Source organism: Mustelus asterias, chromosome 4 (assembly GCF_964213995.1).
Source record: "Mustelus asterias chromosome 4, sMusAst1.hap1.1, whole genome shotgun sequence".
NCBI classification, from domain to species: domain Eukaryota; kingdom Metazoa; phylum Chordata; class Chondrichthyes; order Carcharhiniformes; family Triakidae; genus Mustelus; species Mustelus asterias.
The window spans coordinates 1,997,591-2,023,230 of record NC_135804.1 but is presented as its reverse complement, the minus strand read 5'-3'; the positions used below and the strand labels follow the sequence as shown (position 1 = coordinate 2,023,230).

General features: G+C 49.0%; 1 protein-coding gene across 1 annotated transcript in view; it reads left to right on the top strand.

Moving 5' to 3' along the window:
* pepd (peptidase D) overlaps window positions 1-25,640 on the top strand; it is a 203,994-nt gene that overhangs the window by 158,822 nt on the left and 19,532 nt on the right. Inside the window, exon 12 of the mRNA XM_078210505.1 lies at window positions 4,998-5,146. Within this exon, the coding sequence (XP_078066631.1) occupies window positions 4,998-5,146 (149 nt within the window). The remainder of the gene's footprint in view (window positions 1-4,997; window positions 5,147-25,640) is intronic.

The following is a 25,640-nucleotide window of genomic DNA, read 5'->3' as shown; positions in this document are numbered from 1 at the left end:
ATGGGGTCAGTGTAGAGGGAGCTTTACTCTGTATCTAACCCCGTGCTGTACCTGTCCTGGGAGTGTTTGATGGGGACAGTGTCGAGGGAGCTTTACTCTGTATCTAACCCCGTGCTGTACCTGTCCTGGGAGTGATTGATGGGGACAGTGTAGAGGGAGCTTTACTCTGTATCTAACACCGTGCTATACCTGTCCTGGGAGTGTTTGATGGGGACAGTGTAGAGGGAGCTTTACTCTGTATCTAACCCCGTGCTGCACCTGTCCTGGGAGTGTTTGATGGGGACAGTGTAGAGGGAGCTTTACTCTGTATCTAACCCCGTGCTGTACCTGTCCTGGGAGTGTTTGATGGGGACAATGTAGAGGGAGCTTTACTCTGTATCTAACCGCGTGCTGTATCTGTCCTGGGAGTGTTTGATGGGGGCAGTGTAGAGGGAGCTTTACTCTCTATCTAACCCCGTGCTGTACCTGTCCTGGGAGTGTTTGATGGGGGCAGTGTAGAGGGAGCTTTACTCTGTATCTAACCCCGTGCTGTACCTGTCCTGGGTGTGTTTGATGGGGGACAGTGCAGAGGGAGCTTTACTCTGTATCTAACCCCGTGTTGTATCTGTCCTGGGAGTGTTTGTGTAGAGGGAGCTTTACTCTGTATCTAACCCCGTGTTGTACCTGTCCTGGGAGTGTTTGATGGGGACAGTGTAGAGGGAGCTTTATTCTGTATCTCACCCCATGCTGTACCTGTCCTGGCAATGTTTGATGGGCATGATGTGGAGATGCCGGCGTTGGACTGGGGTAAGCACAGTAAGAAGTCTCACAACACCAGGTTAAAGTCCAACAGGTTTATTTGGTAGCAAATAATTATGTGTGGAACCGGAGGAGATTGGTGAAGCATTGAACCAATATTTCTCTTCGGTGTTCACGCAAGGGGACATGAATATAGCTGAGGAGGACACTGGGTTGCAAGGGAGTAGAATAGACAGTATTACAGTATTACAGTTGATAAGGAGGATGTGCAGGATATTCTGGAGGGTCTGAAAATAGATAAATCCCCTGGTCCGGATGGGATTTATCCAAGGATTCTCTGGGAGGCAAGAGAAGTGATTGCAGAGCCTCTGGCTCTGATCTTCAGGTCGTCGTTGGCCTCTGGTATAGTACCAGAAGATTGGAGGTTAGCGAATGTTGTCCCATTGTTTAAGAAGGGGAACAGAGACTTCCCCGGGAATTATAGACCGGTGAGTCTCACTTCTGTTGTCGGCAAGATGTTGGAAAAAATTATAAGGGATAGGATTTATAGTTATTTGGAGAGTAATGAATTGATAGGTGATAGTCAGCATGGTTTTGTGGCAGGTAGGTCGTGCCTTACTAACCTTATTGAGTTTTTTGAGAAAGTGACCAAGGAGGTGGATGGGGGCAAGGCAGTGGACGTGGTATATATGGATTTTAGTAAGGCGTTTGATAAGGTTCACCATGGTAGGCTTCTGCAGAAAATGCAGATGTATGGGATTGGGGGTGATCTAGGAAATTGGATCAGGAATTGGCTAGCGGATAGGAAACAGAGGGTGGTGGTTGATAGTAAATATTCATCATGGAGTGCGGTTACAAGTGGTGTACCTCAGGGATCTGTTTTGGGGCCACTGCTGTTTGTAATATTTATTAATGATCTGGATGAGGGTATAGTTGGGTGGATTAGCAAATTTGCTGATGACACCAAAGTCGGTGGTGTGGTAGACAGTGAGGAAGGGTGTCGTAGTTTGCAGGAAGACTTAGACAGGTTGCAAAGTTGGGCCGAGAGGTGGCGGATGGAGTTTAATGCGGAGAAGTGTGAGGTAATTCACTTTGGTAGGAATAACAGATGTGTTGAGTATAGGGCTAACGGGAGGACTTTGAATAGTGTGGAGGAGCAGAGGGATCTAGGTGTATGTGTGCATAGATCCCTGAAAGTTGGGAATCAAGTAGATAAGGTTGTTAAGAAGGCATATGGTGTCTTGGCGTTTATTGGTAGGGGGATTGAATTTAGGAGTCGTAGCGTTATGTTGCAACTGTACACAACTCTGGTGCGGCCGCACTTGGAGTACTGTGTGCAGTTCTGGTCCCCACATTACAGGAAGGATGTGGAGGCTTTGGAGAGGGTGCAGAGGAGGTTTACCAGGATGTTGCCTGGTATGGAGGGGAGATCCTATGAGGAGAGGCTGAGGGATTTGGGATTGTTTTCGCTGGAAAGGCGGCGGCTAAGAGGGGATCTTATTGAAACATATAAGATGATTAGAGGTTTAGATAGGGTGGATAGTGATAGCCTTTTTCCTCTGATGGAGAAATCCAGCACGAGGGGGCATGGCTTTAAATTGAGGGGGGGTAGTTATAGAACCGATGTCAGGGGTAGGTTCTTTACCCAGAGGGTGGTGAGGGATTGGAATGCCCTGCCAGCATCAGTAGTAAATGCGCCTAGTTTGGGGGCGTTTAAGAGATCCGTAGATAGGTTCATGGACGAAAAGAAATTGGTTTAGGTTGGAGGGTCACAGTTTTTTTTTTAACTGGTCGGTGCAACATCGTGGGCCGAAGGGCCTGTTCTGCGCTGTAATGTTCTATGTTCTATGTTCTATGTTCAAATACCATAAGCTTTCGGAGCAATGCTCCTTCGTCAGATGGAGTGGTCTCTGTTCTCAAACAGGGCACAGACACAGAAATCAAATTACAGAATACTGATTAGAATGCAAATCTCTACAGCCAGCCAGGTCTTAAATGTACAGACAACCCCGTGCTGCACCTGTCCTGGGAGTGTTTGATGGGGGACAGTGTAGAGGGAGCTTTACTCTGTATCTAACCCCGTGCTGTTCCTGTCCTGGGAGTGTTTGATGGGGGACAGTGTAGAGGGAGCTTTACTCTGTATCTAACCCCATGCTGTACCTGTCCTGGGAGAGTTTGATGGGGGACAGTGTAGAGGGAGCTTTACTCTGTATCTAACCCCGTGCTGCACCTGTCCTGGGAGTGTTTGATGGGGACAGTGAAGAGGGAGCTTTACTCTCTATCTAACCCCGTGCTGTACCTGTCCTGGGAGAGTTTGATGGAGACAGTGTAGAGGGAGCTTTACTCTGTATCTAACCGCGTGCTGCACCTGTCCTGGGAGTGTTTGATGGGGTCAGTGTAGAGGGAGCTTTACTCTGTATCTAACCCCGTGCTGTACCTGTCCTGGGAGTGTTTGATGGGGACGGTGTAGAGGGAGCTTTACTCTGTATCTAACCCCGTGCTGTACCTGTCCTGGGAGTGTTTGATGGGGACAGTGCAGAGGGAGCTTTACTCTGTATCTAACCCCGTGCTGTACCTGTCCTGGGAGTGTTTGATGGGGACAGTGCAGAGGGAGCTTTACTCTGTATCTAACCCCGTGCTGTACCTGTCCTGGGAGTGATTGATGGGGACAGTGTAGAGGGAGCTTTACTCTGTATCTAACCCCGTGCTGCACCTGTCCTGGGAGTGTTTGATGGGGACAGTGTAGAGGGAGCTTTACTCTGTATCTAACCGCGTGCTGTATCTGTCCTGGGAGTGTTTGATGGGGGCAGTGTAGAGGGAGCTTTACTCTCTATCTAACCCCGTGCTGTACCTGTCCTGGGAGTGTTTGATGGGGGCAGTGTAGAGGGAGCTTTACTCTGTATCTAACCCCGTGCTGTACCTGTCCTGGGTGTGTTTGATGGGGGACAGTGCAGAGGGAGCTTTACTCTGTATCTAACCCCGTGTTGTATCTGTCCTGGGAGTGTTTGTGTAGAGGGAGCTTTACTCTGTATCTAACCCCGTGTTGTACCTGTCCTGGGAGTGTTTGATGGGGACAGTGTAGAGGGAGCTTTATTCTGTATCTCACCCCATGCTGTACCTGTCCTGGCAATGTTTGATGGGCATGATGTGGAGATGCCGGCGTTGGACTGGGGTAAGCACAGTAAGAAGTCTCACAACACCAGGTTAAAGTCCAACAGGTTTATTTGGTAGCAAATACCATAAGCTTTCGGAGCAATGCTCCTTCGTCAGATGGAGTGGTCTCTGTTCTCAAACAGGGCACAGACACAGAAATCAAATTACAGAATACTGATTAGAATGCAAATCTCTACAGCCAGCCAGGTCTTAAATGTACAGACAACCCCGTGCTGCACCTGTCCTGGGAGTGTTTGATGGGGGACAGTGTAGAGGGAGCTTTACTCGGTATCTAACCCCATGCTGCACCTGTTCTGGGAGTGTTTGATGGAGACAGTGTAGAGGGAGCTTTACTCTCTATCTAACCCCGTGCTGTTCCTGTCCTGGAAGAGTTTGATGGGGGACAGTGTAGAGGGAGCTTTACTCTGTATCTAACCCCATGCTGTACCTGTCCTGGGAGAGTTTGATGGGGGACAGTGTAGAGGGAGCTTTACTCGGTATCTAACCCCATGCTGCACCTGTTCTGGGAGTGTTTGATGGAGACAGTGTAGAGGGAGCTTTACTCTCTATCTAACCCCGTGCTGTACCTGTCCTGGGAGAGTTTGATGGGGGACAGTGTAGAGGGAGCTTTACTCTGTATCTAACCCCGTGCTGTACCTGTCCTGGGAGTGTTTGATGGGGACAGTGTAGAGGGAGCTTTACTCTGTATCTAACCCCGTGCTGTACCTGTCCTGGGAGTGTTTGATGGGGGACAGTGTAGAGGGAGCTTTACTCTGTATCTAACCCCGTGCTGTACCTGTCCTGGGAGTGTTTGATGGGGACAGTGTAGAGGGAGCTTTACTCTGTATCTAACCCCGTGCTGTACCTGTCCTGGGAGTGTTTGATGGGGGACAGTGTAGAGGGAGCTTTACTCTCTATCTAACCCCATGCTGCACCTGTCCTGGGAGAGTTTGATGGGGGCAGTGTAGAGGGAGCTTTACTCTGTAGCTGGGGTTAGATACTGGATTTAACTTGCTGGGATGTTAAATTGTGCAATGTATGTAGTCTCTGCTGTGTACGAGACTCTGAGATTATCGCTTACTAATATATTGATTTTATATTGGCAGCCTCTTCGATATGGGTGGTGAATATTATTGCTATGGCTCTGACATCACCTGCTCCTTCCCAGCCAATGGCAGGTTCACTCCTGACCAGCGTGCGATCTACCAGGCTGTTCTGAAAGCATCGCGGGCCGTGATGGGTGCCATCAGACCAGGTACAACGAGACCCGTCTTCCCCCTTCCCCCACTAATGAATTCTGATCTTGTATTAGTGTGTGGATTTGCAATGTGCATTTATATAGTGCCTTTAACTCTGTTAAACATGCCAAGGTGCTGCACTGGAGCGATTATCCAACAGAATTTAAGCTGAACCATGTTCCATAGGAACATTTAAGTGCGGTTTTAAAGGTGAGCAAGGTGTCGAGAGGGAAATCTGCTGCCCGGGCCGTAGGTAACTAATGCTGGAGTGATTAAAATCAAGATGCTGAAGAGGTTAGAATTGGAGGAGCGCGGATTCTCACAGGTTGGAAGGTTTCATTCTGACATATCGTGCATGTCAGGAGCTTGCTTTGTCTCAGAGGAACGTCAGGGTAGGTTTTTGTCCAGGTGAATCCAGTCTTTAGCTCACTGTGTGAGGATAGTGGGTCACAAGGACAAGCTGGGATCCAGGCATTCCTGTCTCAAACTGTGAGTGGGCTGTTTATCATTAAAGCAGAATGTGAACTCCTCCCCACACAAGAATCTAGACTTCCACACACACACAAGCAGATGGAAAATCCCAGAGCCCAACCCTATTGTGGCATTGAACCCAGTGACCAACCCACTGTGTCTCAAGAGGAATTAGTTACCTGAATCTCTCTGACTGGAGGTTAGATCAGGTCACTGCTCCCTGGGGGCTGGTTCTGTACTCAGGATGCCCCGCTTTCTGTGAAGTGTGTTTCACCGTGGGGAGCTTTATGCAACCAAAGTGTGGTTGATTCCCACCCAGTCAGTGAACAAAGAACAAAGAACAGTACAGCACAGGAAAAAGGCCCTTCAGCCCTCCAAGCCTGTGCCGCTCCTTGGTCCAACTAGACCAATCGTTTGTATCCCTCCATTCCCAGGCTGCTCATGTGCTGTCAGTGCCAGCGTGTAGCATTCCCGCTTTCCCACCGGGCGCTGCACTTGGATTTCTTTGGGAGAATCGTGGCCTTTATCTCAGTTCATGCACTGTCTGAGTGTGTGATGGAAGCAGATTCAGACAGAAATTACAATAAATACTTGAAGGGGAAACATTTGCAGAGTCTGTGTACACACTGTGATTTGCTGGGTCTGTGTACACACTGTGATTTGCTGGGTGTGTGTCCACACTGTGATTTGCTGGGTCTGTGTACACACTGATTTGCTGGGTCTGTGTACACACTGTGATTTGCTGGGTCTGTGTACACACTGTGATTTGCTGGGTCTGTGTACACACCACGATTTGCTGGGTCTGCGTACACACTGTGATTTGCTGGGTCTGTGTACACACTGATTTGCTGGGTCTGTGTACACACTGTGATTTGCTGGGTCTGTGTACACACCACGATTTGCTGGGTCTGCGTACACACACTGTGATTTGCAGAGTCTGTGTTCACACTGATTTGCTGGGTCTATGTACACACTGTGATTTGCTGGGTCTGTGTACACACTGTGATTTGCTGGGTCTGTGTACACACTGTGATTTGCTGGGTCTGTGTACACACCACGATTTGCTGGGTCTGCGTACACACACTGTGATTTGCAGAGTCTGTGTTCACACTGATTTGCTGGGTCTATGTACACACTGTGATTTGCTGGGTCTGTGTACACACTGTGATTTGCTGGGTCTGTGTACACACTGTGATTTGCTGGGTCTGTGTACACACCACGATTTGCTGGGTCTGCGTACACACACTGTGATTTGCAGAGTCTGTGTTCACACTGATTTGCTGGGTCTATGTACACACTGTGATTTGCTGGGTCTGTGTACACACTGTGATTTGCTGGGTCTGTGTACACACTTGATTTGCCGGGTCTGTGTACACACTGATTTGCTGGGTCTGTGTACACAGTGTGATTTGCCGGGTCTGCATACACACACTGTGATTTGCAGAGTCTGTGTACACACTGATTTGCTGGGTCTGTGCACACACTGTGATTTGCCGGGTCTGTGTACACACTGTGATTTGCCGGGTCTGTGTACACACTGTGATTTGCCGGGTCTGTGTACACACTGTGATTTGCCGGGTCTGTGTACACACTGTGATTTGCCGGGTCTATGTACACAGTGTGATTTGCTGGGTCTGTGTACACACTGTGATTTGCCGGGTCTGTGTACACAGTGTGATTTGCTGGGTCTGTGTACACACTGTGATTTGCAGGGTCTGCATACACACTGATTTGCTGGGTCTGTGTACACACTGATTTGCTGGGTTGTGTACACACTATGATTTGCAAGGTCCATGTACATGCTATAAAAGTGCTGTGGTCTGGGGTTCTGCAATTCCAAATGAATGGCATTCCGATGTTATTTGGGGATGTTTCTGCTGCTGCTGGTGGGGCCTGGGTCAGAGTGGAGTTCCCCAGAGCTCCAGGGCCATCACTCCTTAAAGTCACCCTTGTTTCAGCTTCATATTCCCCTGAAATTGAATAAATGGCCAGTGAGCGCTTTGCCTCTGAAAGTGGACTCCTGATCCGTTCACTACCGTGAAGAAGACGGACCGAGAGTAACTAAGATCCGACTGATGTCATTGCTGACCTTCGACCTTCAGTGCTCCTGTCAGGACAACCACTTGACTCCTCTGGCAAGCTGACGAGAATTCAGGCTTTGATTCACACCACCTGCCACCCAAGGTGAAGGTTCGGTGCCAGGCTCGAGGCCAGTGCAGCCTGGGTCCCAGCTGCCAAATGGGAGATTGATTCAGCTGGGTTGTGAATGGCAGCATGCATCGGAAAGCCTTGTGTACTACAAACCCAAAAGTTTCACAAGCATTTCTGTTCTCACTCTGATTCCAACGCGTGGTATCAGCTTAACGCAGGGTACGGGGCACCACCCACCCTTATCGTGCTCCTCCTGTGTTTCCGATCCACTTTGTCAGTTCATGTGGAAATTCCACGAGGCATTCCGTACCCCAGAGGGTTAATCGGTGCTTTTTCATTTCAGTGTGTTGTTACCAGTGATAAATCGCTGATTTGAATTTTTATTTTTGTTGCAGTTCACTGCCACTCAAGGCCTTTCTCATAGAATCCCTGCAGTGCAGAAGGAGGCCATTCAGCCCATCTTTCCTTTGAGCATTCTCCCTTTTTGTCAATCTGATTGCTTGCTGACAAATCCAGAGATCAGATTCGTACAGTCTTCTCCACTTCAATAACTCTGGATACACAAAAACACGGACGGTGGGATTTTCCGACCACCCTCGCCCCAAGGCCAGGAATTCCCGCCCCAGGTCAGCGCACCTTTGCACGGTCCGTCTCCACCTGCTACAATTCCCGTGGTGGGCGGGACGGGGAAATTCCACCCAGAATCTAGGAGCAGGAGTGGACCATTCGAGCCTTCGAGCCTGTCCTGCTGTCCAGTACAATCATGACTGATCCTCGATCTCACTTTCTCCCCATTCCCCTTGCTGCCATTAAAATCCAAAAAATAATCTATCTCTCGAATATATTGAGTGATGTGAGCTCCAGTCAGAGGGCTGGAGTCTGCTGAGATAGCAGGCTTTACGATCGAGACTCTCACTTCCAATTTGTAGTGAACCCACTTAAATATAAAAACAAAATACTGCGGATGCTGGAATCCGAAACAAAAACAGAAAATGCTGGAAAATCTCAGCAGGTCTGACAGCCCCTGTGGGGAGAGAATAGAGCCAATGTTTCGAATCTGGATGACCCTTTCGATGTTTGCGTTTGAACGCTCAAGTCTAGAGGTGATAAAGTCTGGGGGTTGCAGCAGCTGATGAACTCGGGCAGGTGAAATCGGACAGTGTTATTTATGGTGGTGGAAGTAGGTGGTCTTACTGATGGCGAGGGTATGTGGTCGGAATCTCATCTCAGGGTCAAATATGTGACCAAGCTTGTGAACAAATGATGATGGGCACGCAGCAACCATGCTGATGGCTAAAGAAGCCAATCCTTGAGAGGCAGACTTTGCGACAAGAAGCACAGCCAAGGCGGTTGAGTGTCACTGTGGCGTGTAGTTTGTGGTGTTGGTGTCTGTAGCCAAGCTGCTATGGCGGCACGATGGAAGGGGCAGCGTACCCAAGTCTTCCTGAATGAGGGCATGGAAGGATGGGTTAGTAAATGGGTTAGCCCACAGAGGATGTTGTCACTTTGCTCTCTCATTAGCCCAGTGTCTCCAGAGTGTGATAGTTCGAATCCTTGGCGTGGACCTGTGTGGTTCTGACTGGCTGTCTGGTTGTAGTTACTATAACAGTTTTAACAACACCAGGTTAAAGTCCAACAGGTTTACTTGGTAGCAAATGCCATTAGCTTTCGGAGCGCTGCTCCTTCGTCAGATATCCACTCCATCTGACGAAGGAGCAGGGCTCCGAAAGCTAATGGCATTTGCTACCAAATAAACCTGTTGGACTTTAACCTGGTGTTGTTAAACTTCTTACTGTGTTTACCCCAGTCCAACGCCAGCATCTCCACATCATGTAGTTACTATGCCATTCATAGAACATAGAACATTACAGCGCAGTACAGGCCCTTCGGCCCTCGATGTTGCGCCGACCTGTGAAACCAATCTAAAGCCCATCTAACCTACACTATTCCAATATCATCCATATGTTTATCCAATGACCCTTTAAATGCCCTTAATGTTGGCAAGTCCACTACTGTTGCAGGCAGGGCATTCCACGCCCTTACTACTCTCTGAGTAAAGAACCTACCTCTGACATCTGTCCTATATCTCTCACCCCTCAATTTAAAGCTATGTCCCCTCGTGCTAGCCATCACCATCCGAGGAAAAAGGTTCTCACTATCCACCCTATCTAATCCCCTGATCATCTTGTATGCCTCTATTAAGTCACCTCTTAACCTTCTTCTCTTTAATGAAAACAGCCTCAAGTCCCTCAGCCTTTCCTCATAAGACCTTCCCACCATACCAGGCAACATCCTGGTAAATCTCCTCGGCACCCTTTCCAATGCTTCCACATCCTTCCTATAATGTGGCGACCAGAACTGTACGCAATACTCCAAGAGCGGCCGCACCAGAGTTTTGTACAGCTGCAACATGACCTCCTGTATTAAATTAAAGACCGATGCATACAGAGTGGCCAAAAATAGTGGAGAATCGGAAGATTGGGAAAACTTTAAGAAACAACAAAGAATGACTAAGAAAGCGATAAAGAAAGGAAAGATAGGTTATGAAGCGAGGCGAGCTCTAAATATAAAAAATGATAGTAAAAGCTTTTACAAATATATAAAAAGGAATAGAGTGGCAAGAGTGAATGTTGGACCCTTGGAGGACGAGAGGGGGGATTTAATAGTGGGAAATGAGGAAATGGCTGAGACTTTAAATAGGTTTTTTGTGTCGGTCTTCACGGTGGAAGACACAAATAGTTTACCGAATATTAACGATAGAGGGTTGGTAGGAGGAGAGGTACTCAATACAATTCATGTTACCAGGGAGGCAGTGCTTGGTAGACTAATGGGGCTGAAGGTGGACAAGTCCCCGGGCCCGGATGGAATGCATCCCAGGGTACTGAAAGAAATGTCAGAGGTAATAGCGGATGCGGTAGTGGTTATTTATCAAAATTCGTTGGATTCTGGGGTAGTGCCGGTGGATTGGAAAACGGCTAATGTTACGCCGCTGTTTAAAAAAGGAAATAGACAAAAGGCGGGTAACTACAGGCCGGTTAGCTTAACGTCTGTAGTTGGGGAAAATGCTGGAATCCATCATTAAAGAAGAAATAGCAGGCCATCTGGATAAGAATGGTTCAATTAAGCAGACGCAGCATGGATTCATGAGGGGAAAGTCGTGCTTGACGAACTTGTTGGATTTTTATGAAGATGTGACTAGTGCGGTTGACGGAGGGGAACCGGTGGATGCGGTGTTTTTGGATTTCCAAAAGGCGTTTGATAAGGTACCTCACAAAAGGTTGCTGAAGAAGATTGGGTCACACGGAGGTGGGGGTAGGGTGTTAGCGTGGATTGGGGATTGGCTATCCGACAGGAAGCAGAGAGTTGGAATAAATGGGTGCTTTTCTGGTTGGCAGATGGTAACTAGTGGCGTGCCGCAGGGATCGGTACTGGGGCCTCAACTATTTACCATTTATATAGACGATCTGGAGGAGGGGACTGACTGTAGGGTAACAAAGTTTGCAGATGACACAAAGATAAGTGGAAAAGTGAATCGTGTGGAGGGCGTAGAAGGTCTGCAGAGAGATTTGGACAGGCTGAGTGAGTGGGCGAGGATCTGGCAGATGGAGTATAACGTTAACAAATGCGAGGTTATTCACTTTGGAAGAAATAATAGCAAATGGATTATTATCTAAATGGAAAGAAATTACAACATGCTGCTGTGCAGAGGGACCTGGGGGTCCTTGTGCATGAGACGCAAAAACCCAGTCTGCAGGTGCAACAGGTGATCAAGAAGGCAAATGGGATGTTGGCCTATATCGCAAGGGGGATAGAATATAAAAGCAGAGATGTCTTGCTGCATCTGTACAGGGCATTGGTGAGGCCGCAGCTGGAATACTGTGTGCAGTATTGGTCCCCTTATTTGCGGAAGGATATATTGGCCTTGGAGGGAGTGCAGAGAAGGTTCACCAGGTTGATACCAGAGATGAGGGGTGTTGATTATGAGGAGAGACTGAGCAGATTGGGTTTGTATTTGTTGGAATTTAGAAGGCTGAGGGGGGATCTTATAGAGACATATAAGATAATGAAGGGGCTGGATAGGGTAGAGATGGAGAGATTCTTTCCACTTAGAAAGGAAACTAGAACTAGAGGGCACAGCCTCAAAATAAAGGGGGGTCGGTTTAGGACAGAGTTGAGGAGGAACTTCTTCTCTCAGAGGGTGGTGAATCTCTGGAATTCTCTGCCCACTGAAGTGGTGGAGGCTACCTCGTTGAATATGTTTAAATCACGGATTGATGGATTCCTGATCGGTAAGGGAATTAGGGGTTATAGGGATCAGGCGGGTAGGTGGAACTGATCCACTTCAGATCAGCCATGATCTTATTGAATGGCGGGGCAGGCTCGAGGGGCTAGATGGCCTACTCCTGCTCCTATTTCTTATGTTCTTATGTTCCTGGCTCCGAAATTCAATCCCTCTACCAATAAAAGCTAACACACCGTACGCCCTCTTAACAACCCTATCAACCTGGGTGCCAACTTTCAGGGATCTCTGCACATGGACACCGAGATCTCTCTGCTCATCCACACTTCCAAGTATCTTACCATTAGCCCAGTACTCTGTAATCCTGTTACTCCTTCCAAAGTGAATCACCTCACACTTTTCCGCATTAAACTCCATTTGCCACCTCTCAGCCCAGCTCTGCAGCTTATCTATGTCCCTGTGTAACCTGCAACATCCTTCCGCACTGTCCACAACTCCACCGACTTTAGTGTCATCTGCAAATTTACTAACCCGGGCGGCACGGTAGCACAGTGGTTAGCACTGCTGCTTCACAGCTCCAGGGTCCCGGGTTTGATTCCCAGCTTGGGTCACTGTCTGTGTGGAGTTTGCACATTCTCCTCGTGTCTGCGTGGGTTTCCTCCGGGTGCTCCGGTTTCCTCCCACAGTCCAAAGATGTGCAGGTTAGGTCGATTGGCCAGGTTAAAAAATTGCCCCTTAGAGTCCTGAGATGCGTAGGTTAGAGGGATTAGCGGGTAAAATATGTGGGGGTAGGGCCTGGGTGGGATTGTGGTCGGTGCAGACTCGATGGGCTGAATGGCCTCCTTCTGCACTGTAGGGATTCTATGACTCTAACCCATCCTTCCACGCCCTCATTCAGGAAGACTTGGGTACACTGCCCCTTCCATCGTGCCGACGTGCCTGAACCAATGAAACCTCCCGTGTTTCTGGCCAACCAGGAGCTCTGTCCTCGAGGGGTTCGGCCATTGTGATTCAGTCTGGGATATTCCCAGGATTCAGCACAGACAGTGAGGATGGAAATCGTTGAGGCAAAACTGTCCACCAAAGCTCCACAGGCTCATTCAGCCCTTCCGTGACTACATGACTGCGCCTTGTTTGATGGCACCACTTCTGACAGTTTCCGAGTGAAGATTGGAGTGAACCAGAGCTCCATCTGAGCCCACGCTCTGTTTGACATCTTCTCCAAGCTCCTGACCTTTGCCCTGTAGAAATGGAAGGTGCTTACCTGAACACGCAGTCAGATGGCAAGCTCTGCAATCCATCACAGCTGAACACATCACCTCCTAATCAGAGAACTCTTCCATGCTGAAACCATGATCTAGTAGAATGCCAGAAGAGGCTTGAGGGGCTAAATGGCCTCCTCCTCTTCCCACGAAACCATGATCAAAACCAAGGGAATGCCATGTGCTACGGTAAACTGGGAATAGGGAAACTGGACAATGCCACCACTCATGGCAATGGACCGCGGGAAGCATTTTGGCGCGCTAGCTGCTTTACTGAGCTCCGATATTAAATAAATGTTTGGCCTGTTTGAGAGAAGCATCATCTGAATTTTACCATTGTGGATCAAGCTAGTGAAATCCAGCTCTGAAATGTGATGATAAATGACGGGGCTTCCAATGTCTGTATGGATCTTGGTAAGAAGTTTAACAACACCAGGTTAAAGTCCAACAGGTTTATTTGGTAGCAAAAGCCACACAAGCTTTCGGAGCTCCAAGCCCCTTCTTCAGGTGAGTGGGAATTCTGTTCACAAACAGGGCATATAAAGACACAAATTCAATTTACATGAATAATGGTTGGAATGCGAATACTTACAGCTAATCAAGTCTTTAAGAAACAAAACAATGTGAGTGGAGAGAGCATCAAGACAGGCTAAAGAGATGTGTATTGTCTCCAGACAGGACAGCCAGTGAAACTCTGTGGGGGTTACAAATAGTGTGACATGAACCCAATATCCCGGTTGAGGCCGTCCTCGTGTGTGCGGAACTTGGCTATATAGCTGATATAGCTGATAGCCAAGTTCCGCACACACGAGGACGGCCTCAACCAGGATATTGGGTTCATGTCACACTATTTGTAACCCCCACAGAGTTTCACTGGCTGTCTTGTCTGGAGACAATACACATCTTTTTAGCCTGTCTTGATGCTCTCTCCACTCACATTGTTTTGTTTCTTAAAGACTTGATTAGCTGTAAGTATTCGCATTCCAACCATTATTCATGTAAATTGAGTCTCTGTCTTTATATGCCCTGTTTGTGAACAGAATTCCCACTCACCTGAAGAAGGGGCTTGGAGCTCCGAAAGCTTGTGTGGCTTTTGCTACCAAATAAACCTGTTGGACTTTAACCTGGTGTTGTTAAACTTCTTACTATCTTAATTAGTGGCAGTGGATGAATATTGGCCAGAACAATGGATGGAATTCCCCTGCTCCTCTTCAAACAGTCGTGGGATCTCGCGCCTCCGCCTGAGGACACACACATCCTCAGCTTAATGTCTCACCTGAAATATGGTTTAAATTTATCCAGTGCCTTATTCCATCTTCATCACTCCCCAGCCCCTCACACACACACTGAGGGAGGAGTGAATTCAGCAAACCCACGAATTGCTGCTGAGATGATTGGACTTGGCCAGTACGGGACAGTAGGATTCTGTGTGGGATTAACACGGGAGAGACAAATATTTGGCTATTTGAGTTGACAACTGGAAGTTAGCCTGCTTCCCGATGACAATGGAGCTGAATAATCTCCGTTATACATGTGCAGGCAGTTTGAAAAAAATCTGTTTGCACTAAACCGATATATATCATCTGTGCTTAATAGGTATCAGGATGTGTTGTGTACAGAGCATTCCCAGCAGGCTGCAACTTGTTCCATTTATTTGAAGCAAAAGCAGAGATGGTCACGTGTGACCCAGCGACTGCCTGTCACTGGGGGCTTTGTGACTGCTGCCAATGCCAGTGCTGTCTGTCTGTCTGTCTGTCCTACACCCCCACCCGCTCCCCATTGAGATGCCACCCCGTATCCTTCTGAAGCACAGGATATAGAATCATAGAGCACAGAAAGAGGCCATTCAGCCCATCACACTTATACTGGCCCTCTTAGGAATCTGTCCAATTTTTCCGCACTTTCCCCCATGGCCTTGCAAATATTTTCATTTCCATGTACCTACCCCATTCTCTTTGGAAAGCTGCCGTTGAACCTGATTCCAGTTCCCCCTAGGCTGTACATTCCAGATTATAATAAACTTGCTGTGTAAAAAATAAATTCTCCTCACTCCCAATCCTCACTGTGCAAATGATGGAAAATCTCAGCAGGTCAGACAGCCTCTGTGAAGAGAGAATAGGGTCATCCAGACTCGAAATGTTGGCTCTATCCTCTCCCTACAGATGCTGTCAGATCCGCTGAGATTTTCCTGTATTTTCTGTTTTTGTTTCAGATTCCAGTGTCTTGCTTTTATCGACACATTTTCATTCTTTTTGTCTGCCCCTTGTCTCAGTGTACCAATCTGACCGGCTTCTCTGGTTCCCTAGGTTTGAAGTTCCCTTTGTCCTGTGTATGAAATGTTCATCTTTATTTCCCAATCCCTCCAAGGCCTTGCCCCTCCCTCTCTGAAATCTCTGTTCCCCTCCAATTCCGGCCCCTCCACCCCTCCCCAACTTCAGTCCCACCACCACTGGTTCCTGTTGTTCAGCTGTCCTCTAACTCTTCGTGTGGCTGAGTGTTGGACATTTGTCTGATTATTTTCCTGTTGCTGTGGAACGTTTAACCACATTAACTGCGTGAAGCTATTGTCAGATGTCCGTGATAGGGGGGAGTTTGTTGATGGGCTAACATTGAGAATCAGATTTGATGTATCACAGGCGAGTTCCGCAGGGTTTGAATTGGAGCAGATTCATTCATTTTTCCAAGTCTCATTCCGGGAGAGAAAAGAATCCTGGCTGGAAACTTTGCCGTGTTTATAAATACTGTTCATGTTCCAGCGTAGAGAGATGATCGAGAGCTCCTGTTCCTGAGTTCGCCACTCAGTCCTTCTTGAGGATGTCAGTGCTGGCGGGAGATAGCCTCTGTATAAACACATGTGCGTGTCCTCACCAGCTCTGGCCTCAGCTGTGTCTGTTGTTGTTTTCTAAACCCTTGCTTCAATGAACTTGCAAACATTCACCCTGACTCTCAGCTTTGTTCCCTGGGCTCCTGTCTTGCCCAAGGAGATGTTTATCAGTCAGAGCATTGGTTTATGTTCCTTCATGTGGCGGCTGACTGCATTGTGTTCTCAGCTGACACTTTCAGACAGCGAGCAGGAGTCCTGACTGAGTTCATTTAAAACAAATCCACATTTTTCTGTCCTTGACCCTGAGGAGATCCTGGCACTGCGATTAACCAGCTTACTCTGATCACATTGGTTAACTTTTGACTAGTATCTTACATTGGCAGGCAGCTGGGAACAGCCCAGACACATCAGTAGATTCTGTCACAGACAGACTTCTCTCAAGCCATGTTTCTGAAGTCCAAGGGCATTGTATACTGTAGCTGTCATCGAGATATAATCAGTGGATAAATTGGTATTTGGTGCAGAATAGTGTCTCCGTGCGTTTGTGTGTTATGTTGCAGAGTTTGAGTGTCTACAAACTGAGGCTACAACTCTCACAGAGACAGACTTTAAACATCTCAACTTGTCAACAGCACAGAACATCTCCTCAACGCTGATTAGTTTCAGCTTTGATTACATTTTAAATAGCGCTGCTTAGCTCAAGAAAACAAAAATGAAGAATATGTTGCAGGTCGGAGAAACAAAAGATAATTCCTCTTTTTATTGCTGCTAAACTGAAGTGGGTCAGAATTTACAGCAAACATTGGGTAACGGACAGGAAGCCAAGACAGGACATAAATGGGACATTCTCAAGTTGGCAGGCAGTGACCAGTGGAGTGCCACAAGGGTCAGTGTTGGGGCCTCAGCTATTTACAATCTGTATCTTAGATGAAGAGATAGAGAGTAATGTATCTGGGTTTGCTGATAGGAGACTAGGTGGGGAAGTAAGCTGTGGAGAAGCCACAGAGAGACTGCAAAAGATAGAGCTTATTTTTCTTCATTCAAGGGATGTGGGCGTCGCTGGCTAGGCCAGCATTTATTGCCCCACCCTAATCACCCTGGGAAGGTGGTGGTGAACTGCCTTGAACCGCTGCAGTCCATGTGGTGTAGGTACACCCACAGTTCCAGGATTTTGACCCAGCAACTACACACTGATATTAGGGGTGGCACAGTGGTTAGCACTGCTGCCTCACAGCGCCAGGGACCCAGGTTCAATTCTGGCCTTGGGTGACTGTCTGTGTGGGGTTTGCACATTCCCCCCCATGTCTGCATGGGTTTCCTCCGGGTGCTCCGGTTTCCTCCCACAGTCCGAAAGGCATGCTGGTTAGGTGGATTGGCCAGGTTAAATTGACCCTTAGTGCCAGAGGGATTAACAGAGTAAATACATGGGGTTATGGGGATAGGACCTGGGTGAGATTGTTGTCGGTGCAGGCTCGATGGGCCGAATGGCCTCCTTCTGCACTGTCGGGAATCTATGGGTGGGACTTTACGGCCTCACTGGTCCCGCCCGAGGCTAACTGACCTTCCCATGGTCCGCCCCTCGCCCACTCCGATTCCCATGGAGGGCGGGACGGTGAACCTCCGGCCTCTGATTCTGTAATCGCAGTGACTGTATTTGGATCAATTTACTGTCTGCAGAGTGAGAACTGTGAGTCAGTCAGTTGTACAAAAAGAACTCTGAAAAATGAATGTTTAAGTGGTATTTGAACATCACCAATGTCTCTGGCTGGAATCTGAACTCTGCAGTGTGGCTATTTTTAGTCTGGCTGTAACCTGGATTAGAGATATGCTAAACCAGCCTCCCAATAATTACGCACAGGAATTTGAGACCTAATTAGTCTTGACATAACCAGGTTTGAGGGCAGGAGGTCAGGTGCACAAATATACTTAACCCCCAATTTAAAGCCAAAGATTCAGTCCTTACGCTTCACTCCAAACTCCTACATCCACGCTTGGAATGGGAACACTGATGTAAACCTGTCACACTGCAATGACACTGCCCAGCCTGTGGGGACACTGCAGCACCATCACGGGGGTGGTGCGGGGGGAGTCCCGTTGCAGCTCAATGATCCAAGAATTTCCAGTCGAGAAGTTGACAAAAAGCGTGCATGAGATGAGAATTTTGAATATCAGTCAATCCGCTGTGACGGGGAGGTGTGACCTGTGGCTGTTTTTGTGTCAGGGTGAGAGGACAGAAGGGGGAAAGGGAAGGGAGAGACAGGAGCCGCAGAGTATTTCACCCCTCTCTTACCCGGGGAATACTGTCAGGAGCTGATCCCAGTTGCTGCAAAGTTGAGTCAGCAGCGAGGAGGCTGTTTTCAAGCAGATTGTGGAGGTTGAGGCTGACATATTACAGTCAGTGGGGATGGGAATAACTGGAAAAGCAGGCTTCTGGGGAGGGAGACATTGAGGGCAGAGCACCTACAGAGGATTGGCAAAGATTGCTTTATTTTACAGCTTGTAAACCAACAGATCCACAATTGTAATTAGATTCACTTGGGTCATCGTACAGCTTCATCGAATGGTTCAAAATAGAGAATTTGCCACATTTCCCCACATCAGGAAGTTGCTCATTAAACAAGGCAGCTCCTAACCTTCCTCCAACATTTCCAACCTCTCTCTAACAAACTTTAGAGTCTGTCTGTCTCTCAGCTTCTATCTTTGGTTAAAGTTTAAAACTTATTTATTAGTGTCACAAGTAGGCTTACATTAACACCGCAATGAAGTTACTGTGAAAATCCCCGAGTCGCCGCACTCCGGCACCTGTTTCAAGTACACTGAGGGAGAATTTAGTATGGCCAATGCGCCTAACCAGCACGCGTGGGAGGAAACCGGAGCACCCGGAGGAAACAAAAGCAGACACGGGGAGAATGTGCAGAGTCTGGGAATTGAACCCGGGTCCCTGGCGCTGTGAGGCAGAATGCTAGCCACCGTGCCGCCCGTGCTTCTGTTCACAGACAGGGTTCAAGGGTTTTTTTTTGCTGAATTGCATATCCTTTGACGAGTGTGCAAGTCAGTGAATTCTCTGGTGAAAGTATGTTTATTATTTAATCTTTTCCATTAAACTCATTGTACTTAAAATAAAAGTATTTTAGCATTACGATTATAGGAGCAAGAATAGTCCATTCAGCCCATCAAGCTTGCCCTGCCATTCAACCAGGTCATGGCTAAGCATCATTTTCCCCACTATCTCCATATCCCTTGATGTCATTAGTCTCCAGAAATCTATCTCTCACCCAGCGAGTGGTTAGGATCTGGAATGTACTGTCTGAGAGTGTGGTGGAGACAGATTCACACAGCGAGTGGTTAGGATCTGGAATGCACTGTCTGAGAGTGTGGTGGAGACAGGTTTAATCAGGGCATTCAAAAAGGCATCGAGGTGCATTGCTCTTACAGAGAGCTAGCACAGACACAGTGGGCTGAATGGCCTCCTGTGCTGCAATCTCACTGTGTCTGACCTAGTGCAACCTGCGTGCTGTCTCTTTTTGTTCTGGGACTTCAGCAATGCCAAACGCCACACCTCAACCCAGCGCCTCAGCCAGCCACTTCCACCCTTACCTTTGGAGCAATTTGTCCAGATGAATGTGTGAGGGAGTTGTGCAGGGGGGCAGCAGGCAAGGGGGGTCTGAGAGGAGGGCAATGAATGGTACTGATCTGGGTGGGGGGTGGGGAGGGAGGGCGGGGGGGGGTTCTTGTACAGGAGAAACATCCTGCAAGCTCTCACTCCACTCCAGTTGCTGAGGGGTTCAGGAAGATGGGCTGCTTATTGCTTCTCTCCTCCTGATGCAAGGCGGCAGGTTTCACATGGGCAGCTCACTGAAGTGGTCCGGATTGTTCCATGTGCAAAGCTGGGTTAGAATGTCACATTCCCGGAACTGACTGGGTGGAATACAACAACAACCTGGATTTATATAGCACTATCAGCAAAATGCCTCCCGAGTAGAGACTGTAAATTCCTCGAGACAGTTGTCAGGTAGTTGTGTGAGGAAGGTTTATATGGAGAGCAAACAAGTTGCTCCTGAGTTTAAAGAACGGGCAGCACGGTAGCACAGCGGTTAGCACCGCTGCCTCACAGTGCCAGGGACCCGGGTTCGATTCCCGGCGGCACGGTGGCACAGCGGTTAGCAGCGCTGCCTCACAGTGCCAGGGACCCGGGTTCGATTCCCGGCAGCATGGTGGCACAGCGGTTAGCACTGCTGCCTCACAGCGCCAGGGACCCGGGTTCGATTCCCGGCAGCATGGTGGCACAGCGGTTAGCACTGCTGCCTCACAGTGCCAGGGACCCGGGTTCGATTCCCGGCAGCACGGTGGCACAGCGGTTAGCACTGCTGCCTCACAGCGCCAGGGACCCGGGTTCGATTCCCGGCAGCATGGTGGCACAGCGCCAGGGACCCGGGTTCGATTCCCGGGGGCACGGTGGCACAGCGGTTAGCACCGCTGCCTCACAGCGCCAGGGACCCGGGTTCGAATCCCAGCGGCACAGTGGCACAGTGATTAGCACTGCTGCCTCACAGCGCCAGGGACCCGGGTTCAATTCCTGCCTTGATTTGATTTATTATTGTCGCATGTATTGACAGTGAAAAGTATTGTTTCTTGCGCGCTACACAGACAAAGCATACCATTCATAGAGAAGGAAAGGAGAGAGTGCAGAATCTAGTGTTACAGTCATAGCTAGAGTGTAGGGAAAGATTAACTTAGTATACTGTGGAGTCTGCACGTTCTCCCCGTGTCTGCGTGGGTTTCCTCCGGGTGCTCCGGTTTCCTCCCACAGTCTGAAAGACGTGCTGGTTAGATGCATTGGCCATGCTGAATTCTCCCTCAGTGTACCCGAACAGGCGCCGGAGTGTGGCAACTAGGGGATTTCCACAGTAACTTCATTGCAGTGTTAATGTAAGCCTACTTGTGACACTAATAAATAAACTACATATCTTTGGACTGTGGGAGGAAACCAGAGCCGACACGGGGAGAACATATGTAAACACCTGGGAACATTTTACTACATAAAGGTGCTATATAAATGCAAATAGATGTTGATGCATCAGTAATATACAGAATGAGGCACTAGGTTCCACACAGGAGAGAAGGTGATGCAGTGTAGATTCTGCTCAGGGAGATAGCTGCGCTGCAGCAGTTGGATTAGGGAGGGGATGTTCAGTTTGCTCATCATCATCCTGTTCTTGGAGGGTGTGAGGAGGGAGAGTCTGCTGTGATCTGCCCCACAGTAAAATCTCCCGCTTGGAGAAGGATCCCAACTGATATCTCGGGGCAACTGAATGTCTGGAGGAATTTTTACGAAGCTGAGCTTGTGATGGGGACACGAGAAGATAATGTGGTTTTCAGGGATGTTCTTTCCACGTTTCCCCGTTGGTGTCAGTGTTTGTACCCATTCCCCATCATTCCCCTCACTGCTACCGTTCAGCACCTGCGCAATGTGTTACACATTCAGAAAGTTTCCACTCCCTCTGCCCAACTCCTTCCTCACCCATCCTCCTCTTATCCCTTCCCATTCCCTCCCCTCCTCCTCCAGCTGTGCCCCCTCCCTGTTCCCCACACTACTTTCCCAGCCTCTGTTCCTCCATTCTCTCCCTCACACCCTACCCCCTCTCACTGGAGTATAACATGGTCATTGCATGGTGTAATCAGAATGGAGTTATCGACGAATCCCGGTGTTCAATCTCTATCAGGGCCTCATGAGGGAAATGCCCCCCCCCCGGTGCTGGAGAGATTTGGGCCCAAAGTCAGCTGCTGCCCCCGAGCCGTAACTCTCACCATACATCAGACCCACATTTCTCTCATACTGGGGCCCAAAATGTTATTTTCTGACACAGACAGACAGACACTCACACACACACACGCACGCAGACACACACGCACACAGACACATGCAAGCAGACACACGCACGCAGACACACGCACGCAGACACACGCACGCAGACACACATACACACGCATGCAGACACACACGCACGCAAACACAGACACACAAAGATGCAGACACGCACACAGACACACACGCATGCAGACACATGCATGCAGACATACACATGTACACAGATGCACACATACACACGCATACAGATGCGCGTGCACACAGACACACACTCATATATCAATGAGCAGCACCACATCTGCTTACTCTGCAGAAAGACCATTATGTACTTAACCCTTGGCTGGAGAATGTGCCAGTTACAGTTTAACCATTGCCCACTAATAAAGTGCGGACAAGGTCAGATGGCCGAGTTTGCACCCAGCACGCTGGCTGATAACTGGTTACTGTGTAACCAAACTACTTATCATTGTATAGCCGACTTGAGGCACTGTCGTTGCAAAGATTCCAGAGAGACAGGGATTAACAGAATGTCTCCAGGCTCAAATACAACTCACTGACTCCTCAGGGAGAGAACTCCAAGTTGAACGGTGGAGGACCCTTCTTGAGAAAGGCTGAGGCAAACTGCATGCAGATTGTGTCTATCCAATCCCCGCCTTCCCAGACAAACCAGCAGAGAGCAGTCTCTCCCCCAAATACTCGAGAAACTGAGTGATAGAAACAAGCTCCAACCCCACAAACTGCAAATGGAATAAACTTCATGGGTTTTGTGTGCATGAGAACACAACAATTTACATTGATATAGAGCCTGCCACATCCTCACAATTACAAAGCTCTTTAGAGGCAGTTCAGTATTTTCCAGCTGTGTCCACTCTGATAATGAGCCGATAATCGATGCAAGTCTTTCCAAATATTGATCAGGACACCAGAAAAAAATCCACTTTTCTTCAAGATAAAACTCCCCAAATATCAGAAAGAGATCATCACTCATTGGGAAGACTGCATCTCTGACAGTGCGGCACTCCCTCAGCACTGACCCTCTGACAGTGCAGCACTCCCTCAGTACTGACCCTCTGACGGTGCGGCACTCCCTCAGTCCTGACCCTCTGACAGTGCGGCACTCCCTCAGTCCTGACCCTCTGACAGTGCAGCACTCCCTCAGTACTGACCCTCTGACGGTGCGGCACTCCCTCAGTCCTGACCCTCTGACAGTGCGGCACTCCCTCAGTCCTGACCCTCTGACAGTGCGGCACTCCCTAGGTACTGACCCCCTGACAGTGCAGCATCCCTCAGTACTGACCCTCTGACAGTGCAGTACTCCCTCAGTACCGACCCTCTGACAGTGTGGCACATCCTCAGTACAGTCCCTCTGACAGTGCCACACTCCCTCAGCCCTGATGCCCTGACCGTGTGGCACTCCCTCAGTACTGACCCCATGACAGTGCGGCACTCCCCCAGTACTGACCCTCTGACAGCGCAGCACTCCCTCAGTACTGACCCTCTGACAGTGCGGCACTCCCTCAGCACTGACCCCATGACAGTGCGGCACTCCCCCAGTACTGACCCTCTGACAGCGCAGCACTCCCTCAGTACTGACCCTCTGACGGTGCAGCACTCCCTCAGTACTAACCCTCTGACAGTGCAGCACTCCCTCAGTGCTGACCCTCTGACAGTGCAGCACTCCCTCAGTGCTGACCCTCTGACAATGCAGCACTCCCTCAGTACTGACCCTCTGACAATGCAGCACTCCCTCAGTACTGACCCTCTGACAGTGCGGCACTCCCTCAGTACTGATCCTCTGACAGTGCGGCACTCCCTCAGTACTGACCCTCTGACAGTGCCGCACTCCCTCAGCACTGACCCTCTGACAGTGCGGCACTCCCTCAGCACTGACCGTCTGACAGTGCAGCACTCCCTCAGCACTGACCCTCTGACAGTGCCGCATTCCTTCAGCACTGACCCTCTGACAGTGCAGCACTCCCTCAGCACTGACCCTCTGACAGTGCGACACTCCCTCAGCACTGACCGTCTGACAGTGCAGCACTCCCTCAGTACTGACCCTCTGACAGTGCAGCACTCCCTCAGTGCTAACCCTCTGACAGTGCCGCACTCCCTCAGCACTGACCCTCTGACAGTGTCGCACTCCCTCAGCACTGACCGTCTGACAGTGCAGCATTCCCTCAGTACTGACCGTCTGACAGTGCAGCACTCCCTCTGTACTGACCGTCTGACAGTGCCGCACTCCCTCAGCACTGACCCTCTGACAGTGCCGCACTCCCTCAGCACTGACCGTCTGACAGTGCAGCACTCCCTCAGTACTGACTCTCTGACAGTGCAACACTCCCTCAGTGCTGACCCTCTGACAGTGCCGCACTCCCTCAGCACTGACCGTCTGACAGTGCAGCACTCCCTCAGTACTGACTCTCTGACAGTGCAACACTCCCTCAGTGCTGACCCTCTGACAGTGCAGCATTCCCTCAGTACTGACCCCTGACAGTGCGGCACATCCTCAGCATTGACCCCCTGACAGTGCGGCACTCCCTCAGCACTGTCCCTCTGACAGTGCAACACTCCCTCAGTGCTGACCCTCTGACAGTGCAGCATTCCCTCAGTACTGACCCCTGACAGTGCGGCACATCCTCAGCATTGACCCCCTGACAGTGCGGCACTCCCTCAGCACTGTCCCTCTGACAGTGCAGCACTCTCTCAATTCTGACCCTCTGACAGTGCCGCACTCCCTCAGCACTGACCCTCTGACAGTGCCTCTCTCTCTGTTATATATTTAAAAGGGTTGCAGTTTGCTTTAAGAGCTGATCAAGTGATTCCATGGTGATGTATATACCAGTGATAAGGAAGGACTATCGAAAAAGAGTTAATCAGCCATGGATATCTAAGGAAATAAAGGAGGGGATCAAACTGAAAGAAAATGCATACAAAGTGGCAAAGATTAGTGGGAACCTAGAGGATTGGGAAATCTTTAAAGGTCAACAGAAAGCCACGAAGAAAGGTATAAAGAAAGGTAAGATGGATTATGAGAGTAAACTAGTTCAGAATATAAAAACAGATAGCAAAAGTTTCTACAAATATATAAAACAAAAAAGAGCGGCTAAAGTAAACATTGGTCCTTTAGAGGATGAGAAGGGGGATGTAATAACTGGAAATGGGGAAATGGCTGAAGCATTGAACAGGTATTTAGTGTCGGTCTTCACAGTGGAAGACACAAATAACATGCCAAAAATTGATGACAGGAAGGCTATGGCAGGTGAGAACCTAGAAACTATGCAAGGAGTATCCGGAACAAGGTAGATGAACTTGGGGCGTGGATTGGTACTTGGGACTACGATGTTGTGGCCATTACGGAGACGTGGGTAAAACAAGGACAGGAATGGTTGTTGGACGTTCCGGGGTATAGATGTTTCAGTAAGTTTAGGGAAGCTGGTAAAAGAGGTGGAGGAGTGGCATTGTTAATCAAGGATAGTTTAACGGCTGTAGAAAGGCACTTCGAGGAGGATCTGCACACTGAGGTAATATGGGCTGAAGTTAGTAATAGGAAAGGAGCGGTCACGTTGTTAGGAGTTTACTATAGGCCCCCAAATAGTAATAGAGATGTGGAGGAAGAAATTGCTAAGCAGATTATGGATATGTGTGGGGGTCACAGGGTAGTTGTCATGGGGGACTTTAACTTTCCAAATATTGA